At 42.9% G+C, this 23,969-nt stretch overlaps 2 protein-coding genes across 4 annotated transcripts in view; both read right to left on the reverse strand.

Annotated features, from left to right (window-relative positions):
• The window catches only part of tmem108 (transmembrane protein 108), a 61,644-nt gene extending 45,713 nt beyond the window's left edge, over positions 1-15,931 (reverse strand). Inside the window, exons 1-2 of one of the 3 annotated variants that reach the window (XM_080794079.1) lie at positions 15,925-15,931; positions 15,559-15,675 (exon numbers count right to left, since the gene is read on the reverse strand). The gene's annotated coding sequence lies outside the window, so the exon portion shown is untranslated. Of the gene's footprint in view, positions 1-15,558; positions 15,801-15,924 lie in introns of those variants that run through there. The other 2 variants (XM_080794078.1, XM_080794077.1) reach the window with 2 other exon arrangements.
• A 3,698-nt stretch (positions 15,932-19,629) lies between these two features.
• Positions 19,630-23,969, reverse strand: part of topbp1 (DNA topoisomerase II binding protein 1) — a 29,455-nt gene continuing 25,115 nt past the window's right edge. The window contains exons 27-29 of the mRNA XM_080793540.1: positions 23,206-23,295; positions 22,580-22,741; positions 19,630-19,815 (exon numbers count right to left, since the gene is read on the reverse strand). Coding sequence (XP_080649666.1) covers positions 19,702-19,815; positions 22,580-22,741; positions 23,206-23,295 — 366 coding nt within the window. The 3' untranslated portion in view covers positions 19,630-19,701. The remainder of the gene's footprint in view (positions 19,816-22,579; positions 22,742-23,205; positions 23,296-23,969) is intronic.

Genomic DNA, 23,969 nt, shown 5'->3' on the forward strand with positions numbered 1-23,969 from the left:
CTTTAGGGGGATAGAGGGAGGGAGTCACACAGTCATCATTCCAGCATCTAAGAGCGTCATACACATACTGTATCATTTCGGTGTCAAATGAAATGAGCCCCCCCAGCCGGCCACGACACACTGGCCACGTGTCTGAGAGCATGTAGTGCAGAGGACTTCTCGAAGTGGGTACCGTGGCACCTATAGAGTGTGGTGACGCATGTCCAGGGCTGCTGGACATGCGTACTTTGATAATATTTGGATTTTATCAACGTCATTCAGTTTAACCACTTAGACCCTCTAAGACACACCACCAAACCTCCTTGCCAAAAATTGCAGATCTACAAGCTCACAGTACGTCACAATGTGACTCGTTGTGAGCTTGTAGATCTGCTATTTTTTGCTCGTCGTAATGGAAACTACTATTCTCTCAAGTTTTCCTCATGACTGTACCTGTACCTTATGGGGCAAGATTGACATATATTTCGTACCGAAATTAAAATGTTTGCGAACCACTGATGTGTGTCTGGATGAATAGACCGGAGCCAGACACACCAAGGCATATTGTAACTTCTCAAACCTGGCAAAACGATGTGAGCTTCTACATCGTTGTTGTCATCTCCAAATTTTAACTGTCAGTGTTTTTTCATACATTAATGCCCTTCTTGATCATACTACAGCATCACACAAAATTATAATAATCACACCCATGTGAAGTGACTAAGTGAGGGGCGTTCTTATATACATCATCTCATGCACAACTGAATTTATGTGATAGGTTAGCCGATTTGCTCGTCTACTTTTTTGAAGGGAATGAAGGGAAGTGGTGCAACTCCCCTCTCTTCTCCCCCCCCCCCCCCCTCCTCTCTCTCTCTCATTAGCAGGCAACAGTGCAGCACTATCTCTCTCTCTCTGTTTCTGGCACAACAGCGCCCCTACTGGTACTCATAGTCATACTGGTGCTCATAGGTGAACACGGACATAGTCATAGTCAGTCACATAGGTGTACACGGACATTGCTGTTCCTTGGAGTGGTTGGACCACTCAAAAATGAACTTTGAGTCCACCACTGTACATTGTTGGCATCATGTCGGCAAGTTATTATGTTCCACACACAGGTGTGTTCATCACAGTGTCTCCTTGGGGCTTTAAATTCATTATCGTCAGCTGCTCTGTGTACGGAAATTAATTTGCGGTGCCTGACACCTCCCTCCCTCCATCTTCATCCTACATTAACACTCTGCCTCAGATTAACCAGACATCTCTGTCTGCCCCACAACCCTCCTGGGACCACCAAGCTCTGGAAGAGGAGAGAGAGAGAGAGAGAGAGAGAGAGAGAGAGAGAGAGAGAGACACACACACACACACACACACACACACACACACACACACACACACACACACACACACACACACACACACACACACACACACACACATGCACAGAGAGAGAGAAAAGACGAGAGAACGCAGATAAAGGAGAGATAAACTGTATAATTAAGTAGGCTACTCTCTAATTGGGGATGACAGGCGCCAAAGGACTGGTAGTTTAACCACTTAAGCTCAGAGTCCCTCAGGGCTCTATGCCAGTGCATTGTTTTCTGTTATTGTGGGAAAAAGCTGAAAATAGCTGTTTTCGTCACAATACGGAAGCTGCCTGGGTATTGTTAATGCCTAATTTAACACTTAGACTGTGGCCGTGTGGCCACAAGTGGTAAATAGCTTGCGCGGGGCCGGAATTGTTATATTACTACTCAAGTAGGCTACTTTCGTTTTCCCTGATCGCAGACCTCCATTGTAAGAAATGGCTAATGTAGCATTGGCTCACGGCACGCTAGCTATCTTTCTTGTGAAACATTTATATTTCAATTGTGATGCGATGCGATGAAAATTTTGAAATCAGATCCCAAACTGGGATGTCTGATCAGCACAATGGACAGCGACATAGTTTTTGAGAAAAGAGCCAGAGAAGATCGTAATTATAACAGTAGTCTACGCATATAGTACGCATGCACGAGCACGTTTCGAGCGTGAAGGGGAGAGCAAGGTGTTGCCAAGCAACCGGCTCAGGGCAAAAAGTAGTTTTTTAGCGGTGCCGTTTCAGATCCATACTGTATAAAGCAATACAAAACGTATATATACGTCAATCGCAGACAACAGATGGCTATTAAATCAGTGACGGGAATGAAAATGGTGAAAACGCGCTTCGAGTTCATCAATCTGCTACTTTTGTGTGACGCTGTCGTATGATCAAGTAGGGCATTCGTTCATTTATGAAGAAACACAAAAAGTTAGAATATGGATATAAGAGGTTTCTGCCTGCCAGCAACGATATGACAGTTTTTGTTGCATTCGTGTGTGGGACCCTTTCGGAAAATGAGCTGCTACATCTCAAGGGGCTGTTTGTTTCCATGAATAAATAATATTTCTCCTCGGCACGGGGTGCAATCAGTCTACAGGCGTTGGACTGATGAATGTCCCTTTTCCGGGCTCCGATCCTCATGCTTTTATACAAACTACGGGCTTGGATTTACCTCAATTGACCTCGCTGAGAGCTTGGCAGTGGTGGAAAAAGTACTTTATTATTATATACTTTATTTATTTTCACTGAATATTTCGGCAATTATTACGACATCATGCCAAGAACAGGGCTAGAGGGGGTCCATGTGGTTAATGTGACATCATCAGGTCCGACAGGCTGCCTCCTCTCTCCGCCTGTCAATCAGACAATCCAGCAGCCATGAAATGAGCCCTATAGTGGTGGAGATGATGGGGGGGGCTTATACCCTCAGCGGAACCAACAGATGAGTTCACTGGAATGAACAGAGGAAGGTGGCTGGCCAGTGGCCAGGATGACTGGCTGCCGTTCCAAGTGAACTTGGAAGGGTTTAGGTTTGGAAACTTGGAATATCATTGCTTGCGGGCAGAGACCTCTTATCTCCATATTCTAACTTTTGACGTTTTTTTGGCATTTAATCATCATCCTACAGTGTCACACACAAACAAAAGTAACAAAAGTAGCGCAAAGCGACACACTTTGAGCTTGTCGATCTGCTACCTTTGAATTTGAATGATGAAAAGTAACAGTTTGGCCATAATGAGGTTTCCACCCGACAGACGATATACAGGTATACTGTAATAGTTCAAATAAAGTTGATGTCTTGTACTATTTGTCACATACATTGCTGTCCGCATTTGACCCATGTCTTGGAGGGGCGAGCCGCAGCCACAGCCTCACTTGGGAATCATTTGTAGTTGATCTAACCCCCTCCCCCCCAATCCAACCCTTGATTCTGAGTCTTTGGTATGACCCGGCTGGGGTTCAAACCCCGACCTCCCAGTTTCAAGGCGGACACTCTAACCACAAGTCCACTGAGCTGGTAAAAACAAAGTCTAAGGGACAGGTTGAAATTTAAGCGGCATATCTGCACATAATGGCAGCTATTGAAGCTGGGATCAACAAATAATGAAACTGTAATCTCTAAGCACCACTGCCCTAAACATGTAGTATTGTTGTTAGTAGGAATGAACACAGAAGCACCCTGGAGGAAGTGGACTGAGAAAGGGGAGGAGCCAAACAGGTGCATGGTGCCCCCATTGGCAAAAGCAAGGGGGGAATCCTTTTTTCCCGGAATGGGTTCCCAGTTTGTTGAAAAGCGGGCTACAACAGCCAATAATAATGGCACCCCCAGTCCTTAGCATCGATGGCATATGGTAGCCTCTTTAATCTGTAGCGCATGAGTCAGTCTAGCCAGTAGATTGGGGGTGAAGATTTTAGACATCGAGCCAAAAGGTCCAATCTGCTTCAAAATAAAAGACTATAGTATACTATAGTATAGTAGGCCTAACCAAATAAAAAAATATTAAAGTCTGTTGCTCATACGATAGATAGATAGATAGATAGATAGATAGATAGATAGATAGATAGATAGATAGATAGATAGATAGATAGATAGATAGATAGATAGATAGATAGATAGATAGATAGAGGCAGATCGGGAAAGAAGAATAAAAAGTATGACTGACATCGATTTGCCTGTGACAAAAAATACAAAAGGTTCTCTCTCTCAGTGCAGTAATATTACGAAGTTCTTCAGAGCGGCTGACAGGGAAAATGAATGCACATTCACAGGCACAAGTTACCAAGGAAACTAGAAGAGCACCGATTCACTGCCATTTAAGTCAGAGAGGGATGAAGCGAGAGAGAGAGAGAGAGAGAGAGAGAGAGAGAGAGAGAGAGAGAGAGAGAGAGAGAGAGAGAGATTTTGCAGAGGGGAGGGGTTGGAGGTTTGAAGTTGTGACCTGTCATTGGGGGCTTGGACTTAATCCACCACCAGCGAGTGAGTTACAGCAGTGTTGCCATACATTGCCAGAGAAATAAGAAGAAAAAAAAAGAAAAGAAAAAAGGGACACACAACGTCACAGGGAGCGGAATTATAAGGAATAGTCAATAGACACACAAACACACAAAGTCAAATGTTATAGAATATAGCCGGTCTAACAAGCTTATTATATAGATATACTATACTATAGTATAGATCTGTAATTTCCAAAATAATTCAGACAACAGAAATCTGGTATGGGGGTCCCTGGCACAAAATGTTTTCAGATGTATTAATTATGTATTAATTTGGCGGGTCCTTGACATGACAATGTTGAGAACTGGTTTATAAACAACATTAGGAAGCAAGCAAACATTTGCATTACTTAATTGGAGTAGAATAATTGTTATTTTGATCATTTGTCTGTTGTCTCTCATTTGGTACAGTACCACATCAATACAAAACGGAATTGTGGAAAAGATGTTATCCAATGATAACTAAATATTCTACGTTGTGGGTCTGAGAGGCTAAATCAAATCAGATGCAGGTGCAGGTCCATGGCTCAAATGCCAAAAGAATAATGGACCTTGATATGAAAAGGGTTGAAAACCACTGGCTTATAATGCACAGACATGGCAATCCTGAGCCACAGCCAGTCGCATTCACCCCCACTTTGTAATCAGCCTGCCACTATTATCCCCCTCAATCACATGAGCCCTGAGGGGGCTTGACCAGAGGCTGAAGGGGCAGAGTGTTGCCCCCAGCACCTCACATGGATTAAAGACAACTACAATCTTAGTCACGACTGAAAAATGTTGTGTGGGGCCTACTCCTAATGTGTTATTTGTGAAACAGATCTCTCTGTTTCTGTTTCCAAACGGGAAATGTTTTTTTTTACATATGACTATTAACTATAGTCAATTATGTACAGAATAAGACCTGATTGCAGGATAAAGTTGCATTACGTCTGACGGTCTCTAGACTCTAGTAAAGACTTATGTTAAGCCAAGCCTTATGACGTCCATGTACACAGGCTAACAAAAGAGTATTTCACAACCTTTGTGCTGTATTAAGGGGAATTAGCATGTTCGAAAAATCTTTATATCGTTTTCTTCAACTAACTTGTGATTTTTAAAAATATGTATAGAAGCCCCCAGAAAATGAGATGCTACTCAAGGGCCTATCCTTTTAATACATTCTGACAACAACCTAGTGGAGTCAAGAGTGCAATATAGGCTAATACATTATAAGCATTTAATAAAAAATGTGTATATGATTATTGATGCAAAGCATCATGAGTATTTACACAGCGTTATAAGTATAATGCATTATAAGTATGTTTATAATGCATTATAGACATGATGGGATGCATAGTAAATGTTACACTGTCCACGATGGTTTTTTAAAACATTTAAAAATTGTTCAACTAGCCAATCTACATCGACACATTGTTAGTTTGCAGATCGGCTATTTGTACTATTTTAAAATGTTTTAAATGGCAAATAAGTTTAGGGATAAGGGGCAAGATATAGGCCAGGGCATGGTGTCAAGACATTGTGTTAAAGACACAGAAAAAACTAGACTAAAACGTTAGGGAGGGACTATGTCTGGTTGTGCTCGGGTAGATTGAGCTTGCAGATCGGCTATTTTCAGCATGCAACCAAGTGTAAAATCATCAAGTCAAGACACCATCAAGGCCCACCAAAATATATTTTAGTGGACAAAATCAACTGTAGATTTGGTCAACTAAAATCGTATGATATTTAGTGGACTAAAACAAAACAAAACAAAAAATATGATGACTAAAATATGACTAAACCTAAATTACATTTGATTCAAAAGACTATGACTAAAACAAAAACATTTCAGATTACTAAATATTTTATTCAAAATACTATGACTAAAACTGCTGTCAAAATCAACACAGTTGGACATAAGAGTGACCGGTTGCCCACTGAAGGCCTGGGATCATCCGCTAGTTGGACATAAGAGTGACCGGTTGCCCACTGAAGGCCTGGGATCATCCGCCAGTTGGACATAAGAGTGACCGGTTGCCCACTGAAGGCCTGGGATCATCCGCTAGTTGGACATAAGAGTGACCGGTTGCCCACTGAAGGCCTGGGATCATCCGCTAGTTGGACATAAGAGTGACCGGTTGCCCACTGAAGGCCTGGGATCATCCGCTAGTTGGACATAAGAGTGACCGGTTGCCCACTGAAGGCCTGGGATCATCCGCTAGTTGGACATAAGAGTGACCGGTTGCCCACTGAAGGCCTGGGATCATCCGCCAGTTGGACATAAGAGTGACCGGTTGCCCACTGAAGGCCTGGGATCATCCGCTAGTTGGACATAAGAGTGACCGGTTGCCCACTGAAGGCCTGGGATCATCCGCCAGTTGGACATAAGAGTGACCGGTTGCCCACTGAAGGCCTGGGATCATCCGCTAGTTGGACATAAGAGTGACCGGTTGCCCACTGAAGGCCTGGGATCATCCGCCAGTTGGACATAAGAGTGACCGGTTGCCCACTGAAGGCCTGGGATCATCCGCTAGTTGGACATAAGAGTGACTGGTTGCCCACTGAAGGCCTGGGATCATCCGCTAGTTGGACATAAGAGTGACCGGTTGCCCACTGAAGGCCTGGGATCATCCGCCAGTTGGACATAAGAGTGACCGGTTGCCCACTGAAGGCCTGGGATCATCCGCTAGTTGGACATAAGAGTGACCGGTTGCCCACTGAAGGCCTGGGATCATCCGCCAGTTGGACATAAGAGTGACCGGTTGCCCACTGAAGGCCTGGGATCATCCGCTAGTTGGACATAAGAGTGACCGGTTGCCCACTGAAGGCCTGGGATCATCCGCTAGTTGGACATAAGAGTGACCGGTTGCCCACTGAAGGCCTGGGATCATCCGCTAGTTGGACATAAGCAGGTTAAACATCCCACCATAAAAGCTGCCTTTTGTTTCTTTCTTTTTTTAATGAGGGGTTTAAAATAAACGTCAAGGATTCCTCTGATACATTTTATCACCACTACAAATGAGTATTCCTGTTCTCGTATTCTTGTTGTTTAAATAGTTATTTAGTATGGTAGTTATTTAGTATGGGTGGGAGAGATTGAAGGTTTTCTTTTCTTTTTGTCTGTCTATATTTTTTACTTTCCTCTTTTTGTTTTCTATAAAAAATATAAAAGAATGTACACTTTATAACCTGTTCTTAACACCCTGAACAGCAAGGACGGAGATCTCTGTTCAATCAATTAGTAAGGTGCTCAGGACGGAGATTGATAAAAAGGACGGAGAATATTGATATCAAAATATCATATATTTTTTATATATATATTTTCTAACAAGACAAACCACCAAAGTAAATCACCAATGCACATACTGTAGGTGGCCTTACACAGGGACAGCTAAAACATTGAAACAAAGACAATTAACTATGCGAACGCAGTGAGCACTTACTATGAGACCTAGCAGATCATGTCTGTCTGTGTGTGTGTCTGTCTGTCTGTCTGTGTGTGTGTGTGTCTGTCCCGCTTTTGTGCCCATATATGGAGCTGAGTGATTACGTCACCATGACTCAGCCATAACCATATAAGGAGTCCCCAAAGCAGCTATACTTCCCAAAACCCAAATATGTACGAGCTGCGTTCGCTTCCCGCGTTTGCGCTGGTGTGTCTCACCCTATCGTCTCTGTCGGGTGGAGACCTCATACATGTATATGTCCTAAACTGCTCAAATTCAAAAGCAGCAAAAGTAGCAGTTCCACAAGCTTGCGGATCTGCAACATTTGACTCTTTTGTGTCACGCTGTAGTGTGGTCAATATAGATTCATTAATTTACAAAAGAGTTAAAATATGGAGATAAGAGGTTTCTTCCCCGACGGTGACGTTATGTAACCGAGTTACAGTATTCATCCATTGGCTGCACATGGAGCTCGGGGGCCCTTCTATCCCCCCCTGGGACCCCGTTGGCACAGAGGGTGACCAGATCACTGGGCGGAGGTAGAGATCGGAGTGGCATGACTGCCGAGGAGGAATGCGAGGAATTTCCCCCCTTTTGTAAACACGCCGTCCAGCAGTGACCGCATGCTCAGCCGGTCACTGCACTTCTTATCTCATCGTGCTTTAATCATTCTAAATGGGTAGTTATCCATTACTACCCCCACACACACACACACACACACACACACGAAAACAAGAGCGCTCGTCCCAAACTCGCCCAAGGGTCAAATCCGGCGACCTCGGAAACGGTTGCCACCAGGTGCAAATGCACCCTCCCTCAGTAAAACTGTGCCTAAAACCTAACCTTATTCCTAAACGTAACCCCTTGGGGAAAACTATATGGGGAACTCTAGCTAAGCTGTAATCCTGGGCGCTACTCTCGCTCTGCCAACCTGGGGCAGAGGTTCAGCCAGAACTGAGCTCATGCTTCCTTCAATGCAGTAGTGAGCAGGCCGCTTCTTATCACGTAGTGGTAAGGAACGGCAAAGTGTGGTAAGGAACACGTAATTCCAACCAATTCCTTTGCCATCCATCAGGTGCCCCGGCAGACCAGGGGAGGCCACACTGAGCAAGACATATACTGTAGTGTAGATAGATTGTATCGGCATACAGTAAGTAGCAGGATATTGGCGGAAGTACCGCTCAAGGAAATGACGTTGACGCTTTACAAATCTGTTTACATTTTCCGTGAATGAAATTGGACAGATGTTCTGGCTCAACACTTCCACCGATACACTCTCTGCCTTAGGTTGTGACCAGGCTTTTCTCTTAGCAGATGAGAAACGCTGGGGCCGAGGCTAGGGGAGGCATGTATAGAGACCAAGATTACTGCACACACCCTTACGTCCCTTGCTAGCTTTTCTTTTGGTCACTGACTGCAGTGCTTGGAGCTAAAGCTGCCACCAGTCTTTTGTGCACCTGAGGCACCGTATACTGGCATGCATACTATACATCTCCATTTACTCCCGGTTAGCCCCCAATGGCCAGATGGAGTCTTCTCCGATAGAGTGTAATGGCATTCCAAATGTCAACACCATTGGGGAAAGGAGACAGGCTTTTTTCTTTTCCTGTCCCGGTTAAGCCGAGGCGGTTCTGCACGACTAAGGCCCAGGCTCCTTTCATCTCCCATGGGACTTCTCTGTAGCCGATAGGATCATAAGTGGCTGAAGGGTGGGGGGGTGGGAGGGGGTATTTTTCTTCCTGGTTGAATGGTGCTGCGTCCATCACCGTAAACAAACACGCTTCCAGTGTGGTGCCACCACATCCCTGTGGCTCACTAGCGAGTGTACCCCCCCCCTCCCAGTTTGGATGAGACTTCAGTTAATGCTGCTTGGCATTTAGAAAACACAGGAAAAACGCAGTGAAGGCAAGGTTGTTTTTTCCTCCTATAACTTAATAGACTAAATCCTGTTTTTAACAGTGCACACACACACACACACCCACACCCACACCCACACCCACACACACACACACACACACACACACACACACACACACACACACACACACACACACACACACACACACACACACACACACACACAGCTAAGTCCACCCTGGCCTGAGCACATTACTGTACGTATAGTTTGTTGGGGCCATATTTACCCAGGAGGGGATGGGACGGGGGAATTCCATTTGTACTGTGTACCATTCTCTACCAGTCATGGGGGACTGTTGTGAGGCCTGGTAGCTGACTGTGTGTTTTATTTTTATTTTTATATCCAACAATTTTGTAACCCATTTTTCACCCGGTGTGAATTGCCTAAGATGTAATCCTGGACGCTCTCCAACCTGGGGAGAGCCCCAAAATGAGCTCATGCTTCCTCCATTGCATGAGGAGTGAGCAGGCTGCTTCTTATCACCTGACAGGGGGAGTTTCCCCGGTAGGACGTAGTGCATGGAAGGAACACATTATTCCAACCAGTTCCTTTCCCCTCCATCAGGCTGACCAGGGGAGGCAGTATAGAGAGGCAGTATAGACACCAGGATTCTTTTGTGAGGGTACCTACCCTGGGGGACACATGGGGAACATGCAAACTCCACACAGAAAGGACTGTAGCAACATTCTAAACCAGTGATCTTCAACAGGGAGTCCGGGACGCCTATAAGGCGTTCTCAGAGTTACTGCAGTGGGGCCTCCAAATCTTTGTGTGATAGGAACTTACATAACCACTTCAACCCTAGCAACCCTATAGTCTGAGGGGACCATTAGCCGGAAATAGGTGAACTAGTGAGCTTGCAGATCAGCAGTTTTGGGCAAAGAGGATTGGTGTGTAGAAGGGAAAAAAGAGCAGACCAAGGTCAAGTTTAAGCTTAACCACTTAAATTGAGGTTTTTCCAACATCCAACATATTAAGGGAAATTGAGTCCTTGTTGTTTACACTGGGAAAGCTGCATAGCGGCCACCCCATCCGGGCTGTTGTCGGCACCTTGTAATATTTTTCAACACTACAACAAGTGATTACACTGTTTTAATAGAGAAAATATAATAAATAAACAAGACAAAACATTAGTTGACACAACACTGATGATAGTGCTGTCAAACAAGTCTAGTATGAAGCTATTAATTAAATCTATCAAAGTTTAGTGCAACTGCAACACAATTTTATATATGTAGTGGGTGCTTCATCTCTCTCTCTCTCTCTCTCTCTCTCTCTCTCTCTCTCCGTTAAGGGGGTCCTTGATAAATAAATAAAAATAAAGTTGAAGACCCCGCCTCATATAAACATTTTCCCATGGTGTCGTAACTACATCACTTTTCAGACTGCAGAGAGTCAGAAACCAGATTTTCCTTTTTCCGGAACAATCCACTGATACGTTTATTTATGGGAGGAGTGGAGCTTTGGGTGCAGGGAAAGTTAAGATTCTTTCCGGGTGTTTTCCAAATGGATATGCAGACTCTTCCTGACATCAGTGATAAAAGAAAAACGCTGTCTCTGCATAGCTACTGGCCCTTTCAGAATCTCTCCAGTAAGTACACAAAATGTTTACTGAAGTAAAAGTATAAATACCACAACGTAGAAATTATGCCGTCAGAAGAATACAAAAGTATGGCATAAAAAGCACTCATCACAACTAAAAGTGTGATGATGAAATGTTCCATTTCACAAGTTTTCACATTTTATAGAAATAATTTGAAAATAACGCGTCACATGGCGATGTGTTGTGAGCTTGTTGATCTGCTGATTTCAAAAAGCTGAAGTATACATAGGCCTGAAGTGGTTAATGTATGTTTTGTAATAATAATCCAAACCTACAACTACAAATAAAGTATAGTAACTGACTTTTTCAAATAATTGTAGGGGAGTAAGTAGAAGTAAAAGTACTTCAAAATTAGAAGGAAAGAAAAGTACAGTACTTGAGTAGGTTACTTTCCACCACTGTGAATGGTATAAGGGTGTGACAGACACAGGACAATTGAGTACTATTTCCTCCACTGACACCGACACACAGGACTCACTGACACCAAGTCCAGAGATACTCAGTAAAACCTCGTCAGACCATTGCTTCAATACTTTCAAGTAATGAAACAACTCGTTTATTAATACATTAACCAAATTATTGTAAGAAAGTGAGTAAGGTATGGGAGTACCTTACTCATCAAGACAATGACATATTATTAACATTTGAATTTCATAAATAGGTTAACATTAGCCTACTAAGGAGGGACAAAATGGCAGTCCCACTGGGATTTCCTGACATTGTGGGAAGGGAGTACCAGCAGGTACATTCTCTCTCTCTATATATATACATCTAATCTATACACCCGAGCGTAACCAAACATAAAATGCCTTGTCTTTTCATTATATTGGATCTCTTCTCCCCAGTCCCTCCCTAACATTTTAGTCTAGTTTTTATTTGTTGACAAAATTAGCAATATTTAGCCTTAGTTTTAGTCATCATAGCTTAGTTTTGTTTGTTATTTTTGTCTTTGAAAAAAAGTAGTCAACAAAAATAATTTTAGTCTACGAAATCAACACTGCCTGGGAGCATACAGTATAGGGCCCTCTCAGGTTCTGATTCGTCGTGGTGTCGACAGGACAAGATATCATATGATGATTGTGTACAGGGAACGATTCCCTCCATGTGCTTTTTAATGTCCATCCATGTTGATGTGCACACAGGTCATTAGTGTCTAAGTGCCTTGCTCATGTTGTCTAATACCCATTCATAGCATCACAGCATGTCAGCTCAACCCGAGGAAGCTGTCAGCCACCGATGTCAACGCCCTTTGTTGACCCTAAGTCCTTCCCCCATGACCACGTGCACACACACACACACACACACACACACACACACACACACACACACACACTCACACTCACACACGCACGCACGCACGTACGCACACACAGCGGAGGATTGTCCCCCAGAACAAAGAAGGTTGGGGGGTTTCTGAGGGGAGGGGGTGGGGGGGGGCGTTCAGGCAACTAAACATTCCAGTCACAATGGAGAGAGCGACCTGCAGGTTCAATTAACTATGCACTTACAATGCTCTTTACGGCAACACTGTCCTTGGACACAAAATGGAAACTTAGCCATTGAAAGGAGGTATTTGGTGGTGATGATGACAGTCTGGTCGCCGGTGGTCTTACTTTTTAAGAGAGTCCCTCCTATTATGGTCTTTGTTACTGTTGCCACTGCCCTATAAGAGAAGCACTTGAGAATGAGATACTGCTCATAGTATTCTCATCATGTGTTTTTCACTATAGTAATAATCACACAATGGGATTGGTATTTAAGATAGTCAAAGGGGCAGTGCTCTCAATACCTTCATACCTGAATTCTTCTTCAGCCACAATACTAGAGGGAGCGACAACAACCTGGTATCGTTCACCCAAATATAGAACAAACATGTTCAAGTTCTCATTCTATACTCTGCCACCAAAATGTAGGATGCCTTGACACCATCCATTGCAAGAAGTGGATCAGTGGGTTCATTCAAAACTGTCCTGAAAAATCATCTATCAGGACTCAACCACGAGTGGAGGAAAATGTAAAATTCCCAAAGAAATGGGTTGTCATTCACTGCCACCGTTTTTCCCTTTATACGCAATTACGCACACTTACTATGCAAACGTGCAGTGAAAGCGTGACGTGACGCGACGTCGCGTCGCTCTGGCACTGTTAACCCGGTCGATTACAAATTTTGCACACACACTCCCTGGATGCCAACGATGAACCTCTACACCAAATTTTCCAGAACGGCCTGTTATAGCGCCACCAGGAGGCCCAAACGTGCAGTGAAAGCGTAACGCGACACGTTGCTTTGGCATCGTTAACCCGGTCGATTCCAAATTTTGCACGCACACTCCCTGGATGCCAACAATGAACGATGACGCTTGTTATAGCGCCACCAGGAGGCGGACTTTTGTAAAACACATTTTTGGATATAACTCCTCCAGATTCTGTTCAAAAATCCTGCAAATCGTTATACAATATCTCTATAGTCATGTGTTCAAGACAGATCTGTCCGATATTTCATATTCCATCCTAATTGGCTAATATTGGCTTGCAAAGTTTGCACGTTTAGCCAGTTTCGAACAAAAAGCCTAAAATCATCGGCAATTTACGTTACATCTTTCACAGACTTTCCTACTAGGCTGAGGAATATATCTCACGCCTTTCACATTGGCCTGTTATAGTGCCACCAACAGGTGGATTTTCGCAAAACACATTTTTGGAACAAAATGCCACAAATCATCCAATTGGCCTATTAGTGCGCCACGCCATGCCACATTTCTGACTAATAAAGTATTCAATCTATCAAAACAATTAACAGCTCATTGACACAGTTGTCATTTAACGATAATCATCTGCTATTTCATTGCGATGACCTGTTTGCCGCGAAGATATCATCTACCATTGAAAATGATGATTAGTGTCACATTAGACAAATTCTAACCTACATGAGAAATACTGACACTGCCTTGGAAATACATATCCAACATTCTTCTACATTGAGCTTTCATACATTTTCACATATTCTTCATGAAATATGCCTATACAAAAACAGTGAATAATGGCACCGCGCAAAAATATGACCAAACACACTCACACACAAGATTAATTTATCTCAGAAATTAATCAAGATGCCAGCCTATCCTTAATGTTTCTCTTGACTTTTTCTTTCATATCTAAGATAAAGCAAACGTCACACTCCAAGGCAAATTTGCACCCACTTCAGTTCTTTACACCTGTAGACCTTTTTTAAAAAGACCATTACTCAAGTAATCAACAAACTATACTATAAAAACTGATCAAATATTGGCCAAATAAATGAAATAATATAAGAAAAAGGAAAACATTTGTGAAAATAGCCAAGCTCACGCCTTGTACAAATGCTGACCTTCAATCATATTTTAACTGGGGACCCCCCACCCTGACGTGCACTTCGAATTGTAGGCATATAGTTTGACTCGGTTCCACAGATAGTGAAAATATAGCCGATCTACAAGCTTGCAAGGCTATATCAATATTTTTTTTACTCTAAAATTTGACCTTTTTTAAGTAGGTCTATTGTTATCATTATTATTTAACTTTTTCTCATTTTAGAAGTAGGGCCTATCAAAAAGGTATTAAAAGTAGCCTACTTAAATTAAAACTTTAGTGATGTACCTGATAATCCCCCCCAGGCTGCCCCTGGGGGTCCCGACCCCCATTGAGATCCATTAGCCTACTACAAAAAAGTTTGGCCTCAAATGGTGGTAAACCAAATGTTCATTTGTTCATTCCCAAACGATCGAGCGAGCTGCCCATTTGTGTTTTCAGGAATTCTGTAGGCTTCCACCGGAGAGCGATTAGATGATAGTGTGTTATAATTTATCGCATATCAATAATAACATCATGTCATCTGGTGAAATCGATTAGGCTCGCCTCCCTCGTCGGCTAATGATCGACACCTAACATTATTTCAATGGCGTTTTACTGACAAAATTCTATAATGAAAGTCACCACCTGAAAAAAAAAAAAAACTACGACAGCAACCCGTATCCACACAGCAGCAAGCCGTTCCAACACTCCTCAATGCGTAGCTATTTGATAAAATAGCGGTAACCGGCACCGCATCTATAAGCTATTCTATCAAATATACGCATAATCCTCCTGTGTTCGATGCACGCAGCACACCGGCTCGCTTTGAACATAATCTTTAATGCACCACAAACATTGTCAATCGGGCCGGGACATCAAAGCGTCAAACCGAAAAAGTATAGGCTATTAGGTGACACATACAAACGGATATAGAGTCACTTACCTACAACACAAGGTGCGCTGCCTAGCTGCTGCGTTACTGATCCACGTATATCCTCCTCCGAGAGACCGAGACAAACCAAACGACCACCGAAAAGCCGCTGTGTCACTTCATAGGAGCCTAGGAGGAGCGCACATGTTGCCACCAGTCAGTCGGTCCGAGAGACCACCACCACCATATGAACCAATGGAGCTTCAACAACTACTGTACTGGGGTGTGTGTGTGTGTGTGTGTGTGTGTGTGTGTGTGCGTGCGTGCGTGAGAGAGATTCCCTGGGGAACCTGCAGTTTGTCCGGCCGGACTACACCCTGTCGGACCTCTCTCTCTCCGACTGTAACTGGCACTGGCAGTCAGTTTACAACTGCCCACCTTTCCTCCTCTCTCATCCGGATACTCGATACTGTGAATAGGTGATGACACCTAAAGTAGCGTATTGTATTACGGCAATGTATTGCTGTGAGTCAGTGTGTGACCAGACCAGAGCCGGGTAGGCTACTACAGCCTGCCTAATATACAGATTAATATATAATAATGCGTGGTCTGGTGGTGCGCAGGAGGCATGTGTACGTCGGTGCGGTGCCACCCACCCACGACGAGAGGGAGGACTGTGGGATTTTCGTGGTGAATGTATACGGCCACGGAATGTTAATGAGGAGACCGCTGCTCTGCTCTGCTGCTGCAACGGCATGCAGAGTTTCCAATCCTGATCGAAGTATCTGTTTAGAAATAATCCTATACAAGCTTGTTTTAAGGACAGGCAGCAATGACATTTGGGGACCACAACATCCATATTGCATGAGCCATATGACTCAACTCATTTAGACGTGTATAGGCTATAGGACAGTGGTTCAACTTCTGGGGGGGGGGGGGGGGGGGGGCTGGACAACCAAGTGGACCATATACTGTAGAATAGATGTATAACTCGAGAGTGTAAAATGAAACCATAAACCAAATGGACCCTTCCATTCCAAGTGCTATCAGGATGGAGACTCCCCATGTTCAAATGCTATAATTTGGGGGGTCGCAGCCTGAATTGAAAGGTTCTCTCTCCCAGGGTTGGTAATAGACCATGCAGACCTCGGCCATCTTGCCTTAACCATTGTGTTAAAGGTAAAAGGTAAAAAGTACAATTTATTTTTTAAACAGCTATTTTAATGCAATAAAATGATTAATTATCACCATTTTAGTCAAATATTTTGGTCTCTCTAAAAAATGAAAGTGCACCTGTGTTACAGGTGCACTTTCCCGTGCACATTTACCCGTATACATTTATGTCAGAAAATAAGGTAAAAAGATATTTCTTTTACATGAACCTAAACTTTATTTTACTCCTAATACAGGGTGGCAACTAGCCGCAATTCGCCATTGCTATCAGCCTATATGCATCCAAACAGAAAAGTCATATTAAACTGTCAAACACACCAACATTTTATACGAAAAGCAATCCTCTGCCCCGCGTCCGAAACGGTAGAGAAATGACAGTTAGCATGTGGGGGACCCCGGATCATCCAGACCCCCAGGAACGCACACAGGGGGCCGGGCCTTTTGTGTTTGGATGTATGGGCTGTGACGCTGTCAATGGCAAAATTGTGACTATAGTTGCCACCCTGCCATTAACTTAATGGGAAGATGGCCGCGGTCTGCATAAGGTCTACGGAGGTTTGTTTCAGCAACAAGGGCTGTGGTAGTATCTAAGAGTGCTCCATCAGCTGTTGGATGGATTTTACTTACCGTATAAGAAAAAGAAACAATTTCCACCAACAGTGGTGGATTTTACTTATAAGAAAAATAAACAATTTCCACCAACAGTGGTTGAAGATAATGTAGTAGGGATTTCTATACATTAATCAATTTATAACTAGCCTATATGTGCATGCATTATTTGGAAAGGGCTTACAGTATACACATCCTACAGTAGCCCATGTTTTGGGTGAGTGTTTACCAATCGGTTGTAACAGGCACATGCCTCACCACCATACTATTATCAGACAGTCAATGCTATGGGTTCCTATGAGCCGGATAACTGCACTTTGAACCTGAAACAGCACATTGCAGCTTTGGGTAGTATAGGTTGGGGCAGTGGTTCTCAACCTATGGGCCGGAACGGCCAGGGATGGGGGTCCATCTTTTTAATACCCCAAAAAAACAAAGAAGACCATGAATGCATCATAAGTACTGGTAATCAACAAACTATAGCCTTATAATCACTGGTCAAGCATCGGCAAATTTGTCAAATAATATAAGAGGTAAAAATTGTGAAAAACGCAGATCTACAAACTCACAACACGTCGCAACGTGAGGCATTGTGAGCTTGTAATGTAGATGATGTGCTATTTTCACAATTACTAATCTGTGGAAAGTAGTCAAACTAAATGTAATACTGAACTCCTTCCAAGTGCTAATCAATTCAAATAATATGGTTATTTTGGTGGGTCACAGCCTGAAAAGGTTGAGGTATAGGTGATTGGGGTTAGGGTAGGTTCATTCTGAGATAAGCCCCTTGAGTTGCAGCAACTCGTTTTCAAGGAGATCCTCAAGTTTAAGGTATTCTAATTACTGCTAGGTATAGGGGATGGGGTTAAAGGCATTAGGGTACAGATTCTAGCAGCAGTGCAGTCTCCAGCTCTACAGGAACACCCCCACTCCAGTCGATCGAACAGAAAATGGTTGTTGGAATTGTACTTTGCCGCTGTTCCTGTGCTATAGTGCCATGTCCCTCAGGAACACTATCCTATAGGCTATAGCTCAGCATTCCTTGTCACAGGCAGCAGCGAAGCACAATAAGGCCATTAATGCCTCACCACCACCACAAACCATATTCTCTCCATCCATCCACACCCCTTGCCTGTTATAATCCCATTCATTGCCTGTAAATATTCACATACGTACCATTCAAACAGCAGTTAAAAGACGATTCTGAAGGGCGGGCAGGCAGGCAGGCAGAAGGCTGGATTAACCATGATGAGGTACTTATTCTTCACGTTTGGGTGGGTGGTGGAATTTGTACCCTCTCATCCGGCATCCTGGCATCAGAGTGAATGATGCCAGATCATCAAGATCTAAATCAACAAAACAAAAATCTTGCTGTTTACTGTATTGGGGACTATCTGACACAAGTGGCTCCTAATCACTGGGCGGGATACAGGACACAGTAACACACCCAAGCTGAGTCATGTTGTCAGGTTTCATTAAACCCTGCATTTTGTGAGAGTTGGAAACCTCCATATTTTAACCTTTAGTTTTTTCGTAAATTGGTGCCCTATGGCCTATACTACTTGATCATACAACAGCGTCACACAAAATAATCAAAAGTAGCAGATATGCAAGCTCGATACACAGCGCAATGCGCAAAGCAATGTGTTTTGAGCTTGGTCTGCTAGTTTGGTCTGCTTTTGAACTTTTACCCCCATACATTTTAAAAATGTAACACATGTATAGGGTTCAGGGTGTCGAACTAAAACCTATTAAACATGCAGCAAAATGATGTCATAAATTCATAATCTGAATCATAGTGATGTATCATGATCAGGTCCTGTGAGAGAGGGGAAGGTGGGAGGACTTGCAATTCGCACCGACATGTAACAAGATAGTAGTATAACAGATGCTACACATAAAATAATAAAATAAGAATTACACTGTATTTTATGTACATTATATTACACAACAATATATATACTTGATGTGGCTCATACACTGGTTCTAAAGGCCTATATTCATACTCCAGTTTTAGGCGATAAGCGACTGGTAAAAAACAGCAAAAAAGGTGAGTCGCTTATCACCTCGTTTTCAGTGGTCACCTTATCGCCTAAAACTGGAGTATGAACAGGCCTTAAGGATGAGCGACACTGAAGAAGAGCATCACTTTAAGAGGACTGTGCAAAAGCACACAGGTGCATTTAGCTAATGAACAGGCATTGCCCCCTACAGGTTAGAACATGTTAGTGCAGCTATTTGCAAAAAGTGAACCGGCTCATTTTACCATTATGCCAACTCACCATTACCATTATGGTTTCTTCTCTGCAGGCAGCTAGCAACGCCATACAACTTTACAACATCGCATTTAATTTATTATCATTTATTTACATAACGTGTAGAACAGAATTAGGATGTAGAAAATAACATTGACAACAACATGGTACAGATGTTTCACTTCAGACGGGTCTTCTTCAGCTTGGAGGTGTCCGTTGATCCTTTGCGTTTGCGGGACGGAGTGTTCTGGTTCTTCTCCAGATAGTACGCCTCTATGGGTGGTGTTGGATCCTACATAACATAAGAGTCATCGTAGTTAAGAGATGTTTTCCTTTAATTCCTTCCCAATACAGATTCCCACAACTTGCGTATTATCAGTCAATACAGAGTACCGATACCAGTGTATAAAAAATGAGGGGCGGCTGGTACTGTTTGTTTAAAGTGCTCTACACTAACATTAAAAGTCATTAGACTTGGCCTGCCACATGACAATTCCGAAAGCCCGACGTTGGAGGGCATAGTATTAGTACCCCTCAATATCTAGGAAAAGTGGTTCACGAAGTGGGGTCTAGGTGTTCCTCGAGGGGGTTCCAAATGGACCCTTAAGGCCTCGACAGAGTCCATTTTTGCTTATAGGTTATATTTACCGGTAGTCCTTACATAGTCCCTGCGTGAGTTGCGTTGCTATTGTAGGTGTCGGTCTATAATGTGCAATCAACTAATTATCCACTAGATGGCAGCTATGACAGATTAGATTGTACAAAAAGTACTGACACAAGTGCCACTTTATTTTTGTTACGAGTTGAGATGTAGTTATAACTCGACTGTATATAGTGAGTTTTACACTATATCATCATAATAACTCGACTGTATATAGTGAGTTTTACACTATATATCATAATACTCGACTGCCAATCTACAAGCTCACACTCGCTTGAAACGTGTTTATTCTAATTGAATTGACCCAGTTTTGAGTCTTTTGCTAGTGATGTAGTGATGCTAATGATGTCAATAAATCATTGCGTTCACATGGGGCAGATTAAACGATGCAGTCGACCATTCATTGTCCAAGGAAGCCAGACATGACTTTCATTACTAGTAGATGATCATCTGCAACGTAAAACACGGTTTGTTGGTCGAGTCTGTAAACGGCTAAATTGTCACCAGATGGAAGCATAGGATTAGGAGACGATACACAGCTATCAGAGTTTGTACACACTCTGTTCTCCGCAATAATTCCACAGAGTTCTCGTCTGAACACCAGGGCTGGACTGGGTCAAAAATGTATCCCTGACATTTGACCCAAAAACCTATTAAAGCAAGGGGGGCGGCCCATTCATTGGGCAGCCCACTGGACATAACGTCAAGTGGCCAGTCCAGGCCTGATAATCACAAACGAGTTTGCAAAGCTGTGCTTCGAACGATGATGTCATGTTGTCCTGTTTAACTTTCAACGTGATATATCCATGCCATCGTGTTTACGTTTACAACTAAATGTGCCGACGGAAGTGTCATCCTCTTTCAAGAAACAGGGTTCGAGCAGAGGAGGAAAAGCCTTCTTGCACTCTGCTGCCAAAGGACGCCAGGGGTACTTTTGCTCTGCTTGCGTCGAGGAACTCCTTGCGCTGCGTTGGATTGGGGTTCGTACCCAGACCGACGGATGACGCAAGGAGATACATTTCTCTCACGCTCCGTTGCTTAGCACTGCTTGCGTCGGTTACGTTCGACTCTGTAAAGCACTTTACAGGTATGTAACTCCGAGAGTTGGAGGGGGTCCTTGAAATGATAAAACTTTGAGAACGACTGATCTAGCAATAGACAATTAGTGTGCCAAAAATATACTGGAATCGGTACGACTACTTATAGTTGAACTACTCTTCAGAAAAACATTCAGTATGCACTTAATGGTGCCGCAATTGTAGCATGATGGATTATATTTTGACAACTACCAGTAGATATATGCCATTTTAGAGGAGACATTTCATTTTAATTTAGATTAAATCAGTGGTTTTCAACCCTTTTCACATCAAGGCCAATTATGTATTTGGCATTTGAGCCACGGACCACCATTTGATGTAATTTAGTCTCAAGTTACAAAACGAAAGAATATTTTGTTTTCGTTGGATAACAACATTTTGTCTACAATTCCATGCTGTATTGATTTGGCACCATTAGGAGAGATAACAGACATATGATCAAAATAACAATTATTTTACATTCTCTAATTGTGTAGACTAGTTGTAAATTAAGCAATGGGATGCAGATGTTTAATAATAATGTAACTCTCAAGAGTTAAAGATCTAATAAGGGTCCATTTGGTTACTAACTCTCCATCATTTAACTGGGGACCACCTGAAAGCCCCTCAAGAACCACTGGTTGAAAACCACTGGATTCATTTAAATCATAGTTTGAAAAAGAATTGGTCTAAATTCTTATCCCACGATTTTGTAACCCATTTTTTCACCCGGTGCCAACAGCCTAAAATGAAATCCTCTCCAAAACTCTCCTTCTGCCAGCCTGGGGAGAACCCCAGACTGAGCTCATGATTCCTTCAATGCATGATGAGAGGGCAGGTCACTTCTTACGACAGGGTTGTTTCCCAGGTAGGACATAGCGCATGGAAGGAAAAATGTTATTCCAACCAGCTCCTTTGCCCTCCATCAGGTGCCCCGGCTGACCAGGGGGAGGCAGTTTGCATGTTTTTTGTGAGGATGGAGGGAAAACATGCAAACTCCACACAGAAAGGCCCTTTCGCCAAACAACGCGGAGGAGAGAACACACCACCAGTGCCCACCCCACAGTGTCCCCGGCAGGAATTGAACCTGGGACCTTCTAGCTGTGAGAAATCTATCATGGCTTACTGTTGAGACTTGAGAGTAGATTACATTTACGTACGTATTCTTACCTTTTTCAGAAATGTTTTAATTGACAAAAAGAAACTCACATCATTTCTTTAACCAGATAGGATACATAAGAGATGAACATTACATAACCATGTTATGATCCTCCTAATAAACAACAATGGGATATGACCGCCAATGTGAGGCCACTGACCTGCATGAGATAATCTGCGATGTATTCTGGCTTCAAGCACGTGACTCCCTGGGCGGCGGCATCAGTCAGGTCCACTCGGACATCTTCGGGTTTCAGCCATGCAAAGTTTGCAAACAGGTGAGTTGCCTCTTTGTACATATGTGGGGAGCAACCGGGGAGGACCTGGGAGAAGAAGCCAAGCAGTGTTGAACGGTTTATTGTGACAGCAGGTTTTTATTTACATTTACATTATCCCCAGGGCTTGTCTGAGGACGACCGAGAGCGAGAGTCTTTTGAATACAAGTTTTAGTCACATTTTAGTCATCTGAAATGATTTAGTTTTAGTCAAATAAATATCATAAGATTTTAAACTAAAATGTATGTTGGCGGGCCTTGATGGCATCATAATGCCTGATTTTACACTTTGTTGCATGCTGAAAATGCAAGCTGCGAGCTTGTAGATCTGCCATAAATTCTTATCCCACGATTTTGTAACCCACGGCCAAGTACATCAATTTGGGGGTCCTTGACGTGAAAATGTTTGACAACCAGTTTTGCACTAGGGAAAGGCTAAACACTTCCAACAAATAACGATTGTTGCTTCTTTTCTTTTATGCCACAGCAGAGAAAGCGGTTAGTTTACCAACCATGGCTCCACCAGACTGCAGTAGACGCTTGAATCCTGCCTCTCTGTTTGTGTCCATGTTCAGCATGACTCTCCAACCACCGAATGCTCCCTGACGTCAAAAACACAAAAACATGTTTTTTGATTGATTGATTGAATACTTTATTAGTCAGAAATGTAAACAGCACATCGTGGTACAGTCAGACATTACGGCTGAAAGGATAACAAAAATGTCGTGGGGACTTTTTTGGTTTAGTTGTAAATGACATGGTGTGTTTGTTTACAACATGGCTGTCATGTTGGATACATCACAAAATACAAGCAGTCAGCAGGTGCTCTGAGGCTTTGATTAGACCGTGGTCTGTTATAGAGCCTGCTAGAGGCAAGCATTCATTATCAAGAAATAACACACCTGAATTCAGTGATTGACCAATCAGAATCAAGCATTCTTCAACCAAGCCGTGTAATAAAATGTTGCTGTTGTCAAGGCATTCTACATTTTGATGGTAGAGTAGTAGAATGAGAATTTGTTCTAAATTTGAGTGATACCAGATCATGGTCGAGTAAATGTTTATCACTCATGCCAAACAAAAGAAAACAAAGGGAAGTGGGGTAAAGTGTCCAGTATCGATACAATGGTACTTGAAAATTAACCAGTAAAGCTTTGTTCACACTGATAAAGCATACTGGACTGGTATATTGACAAGTAAGAAATTAAGCTAAACCGCCTGAACATGTGTCAGGCAGGTTATTAGAATATTGAAAGAGTTACAACAATAGCATTAA

This window comes from Protomyctophum bolini (genome assembly GCF_963924005.1).
Source record: "Protomyctophum bolini genome assembly, chromosome: 21".
In the NCBI taxonomy this organism is placed as follows: Eukaryota; Metazoa; Chordata; class Actinopteri; order Myctophiformes; family Myctophidae; genus Protomyctophum; species Protomyctophum bolini.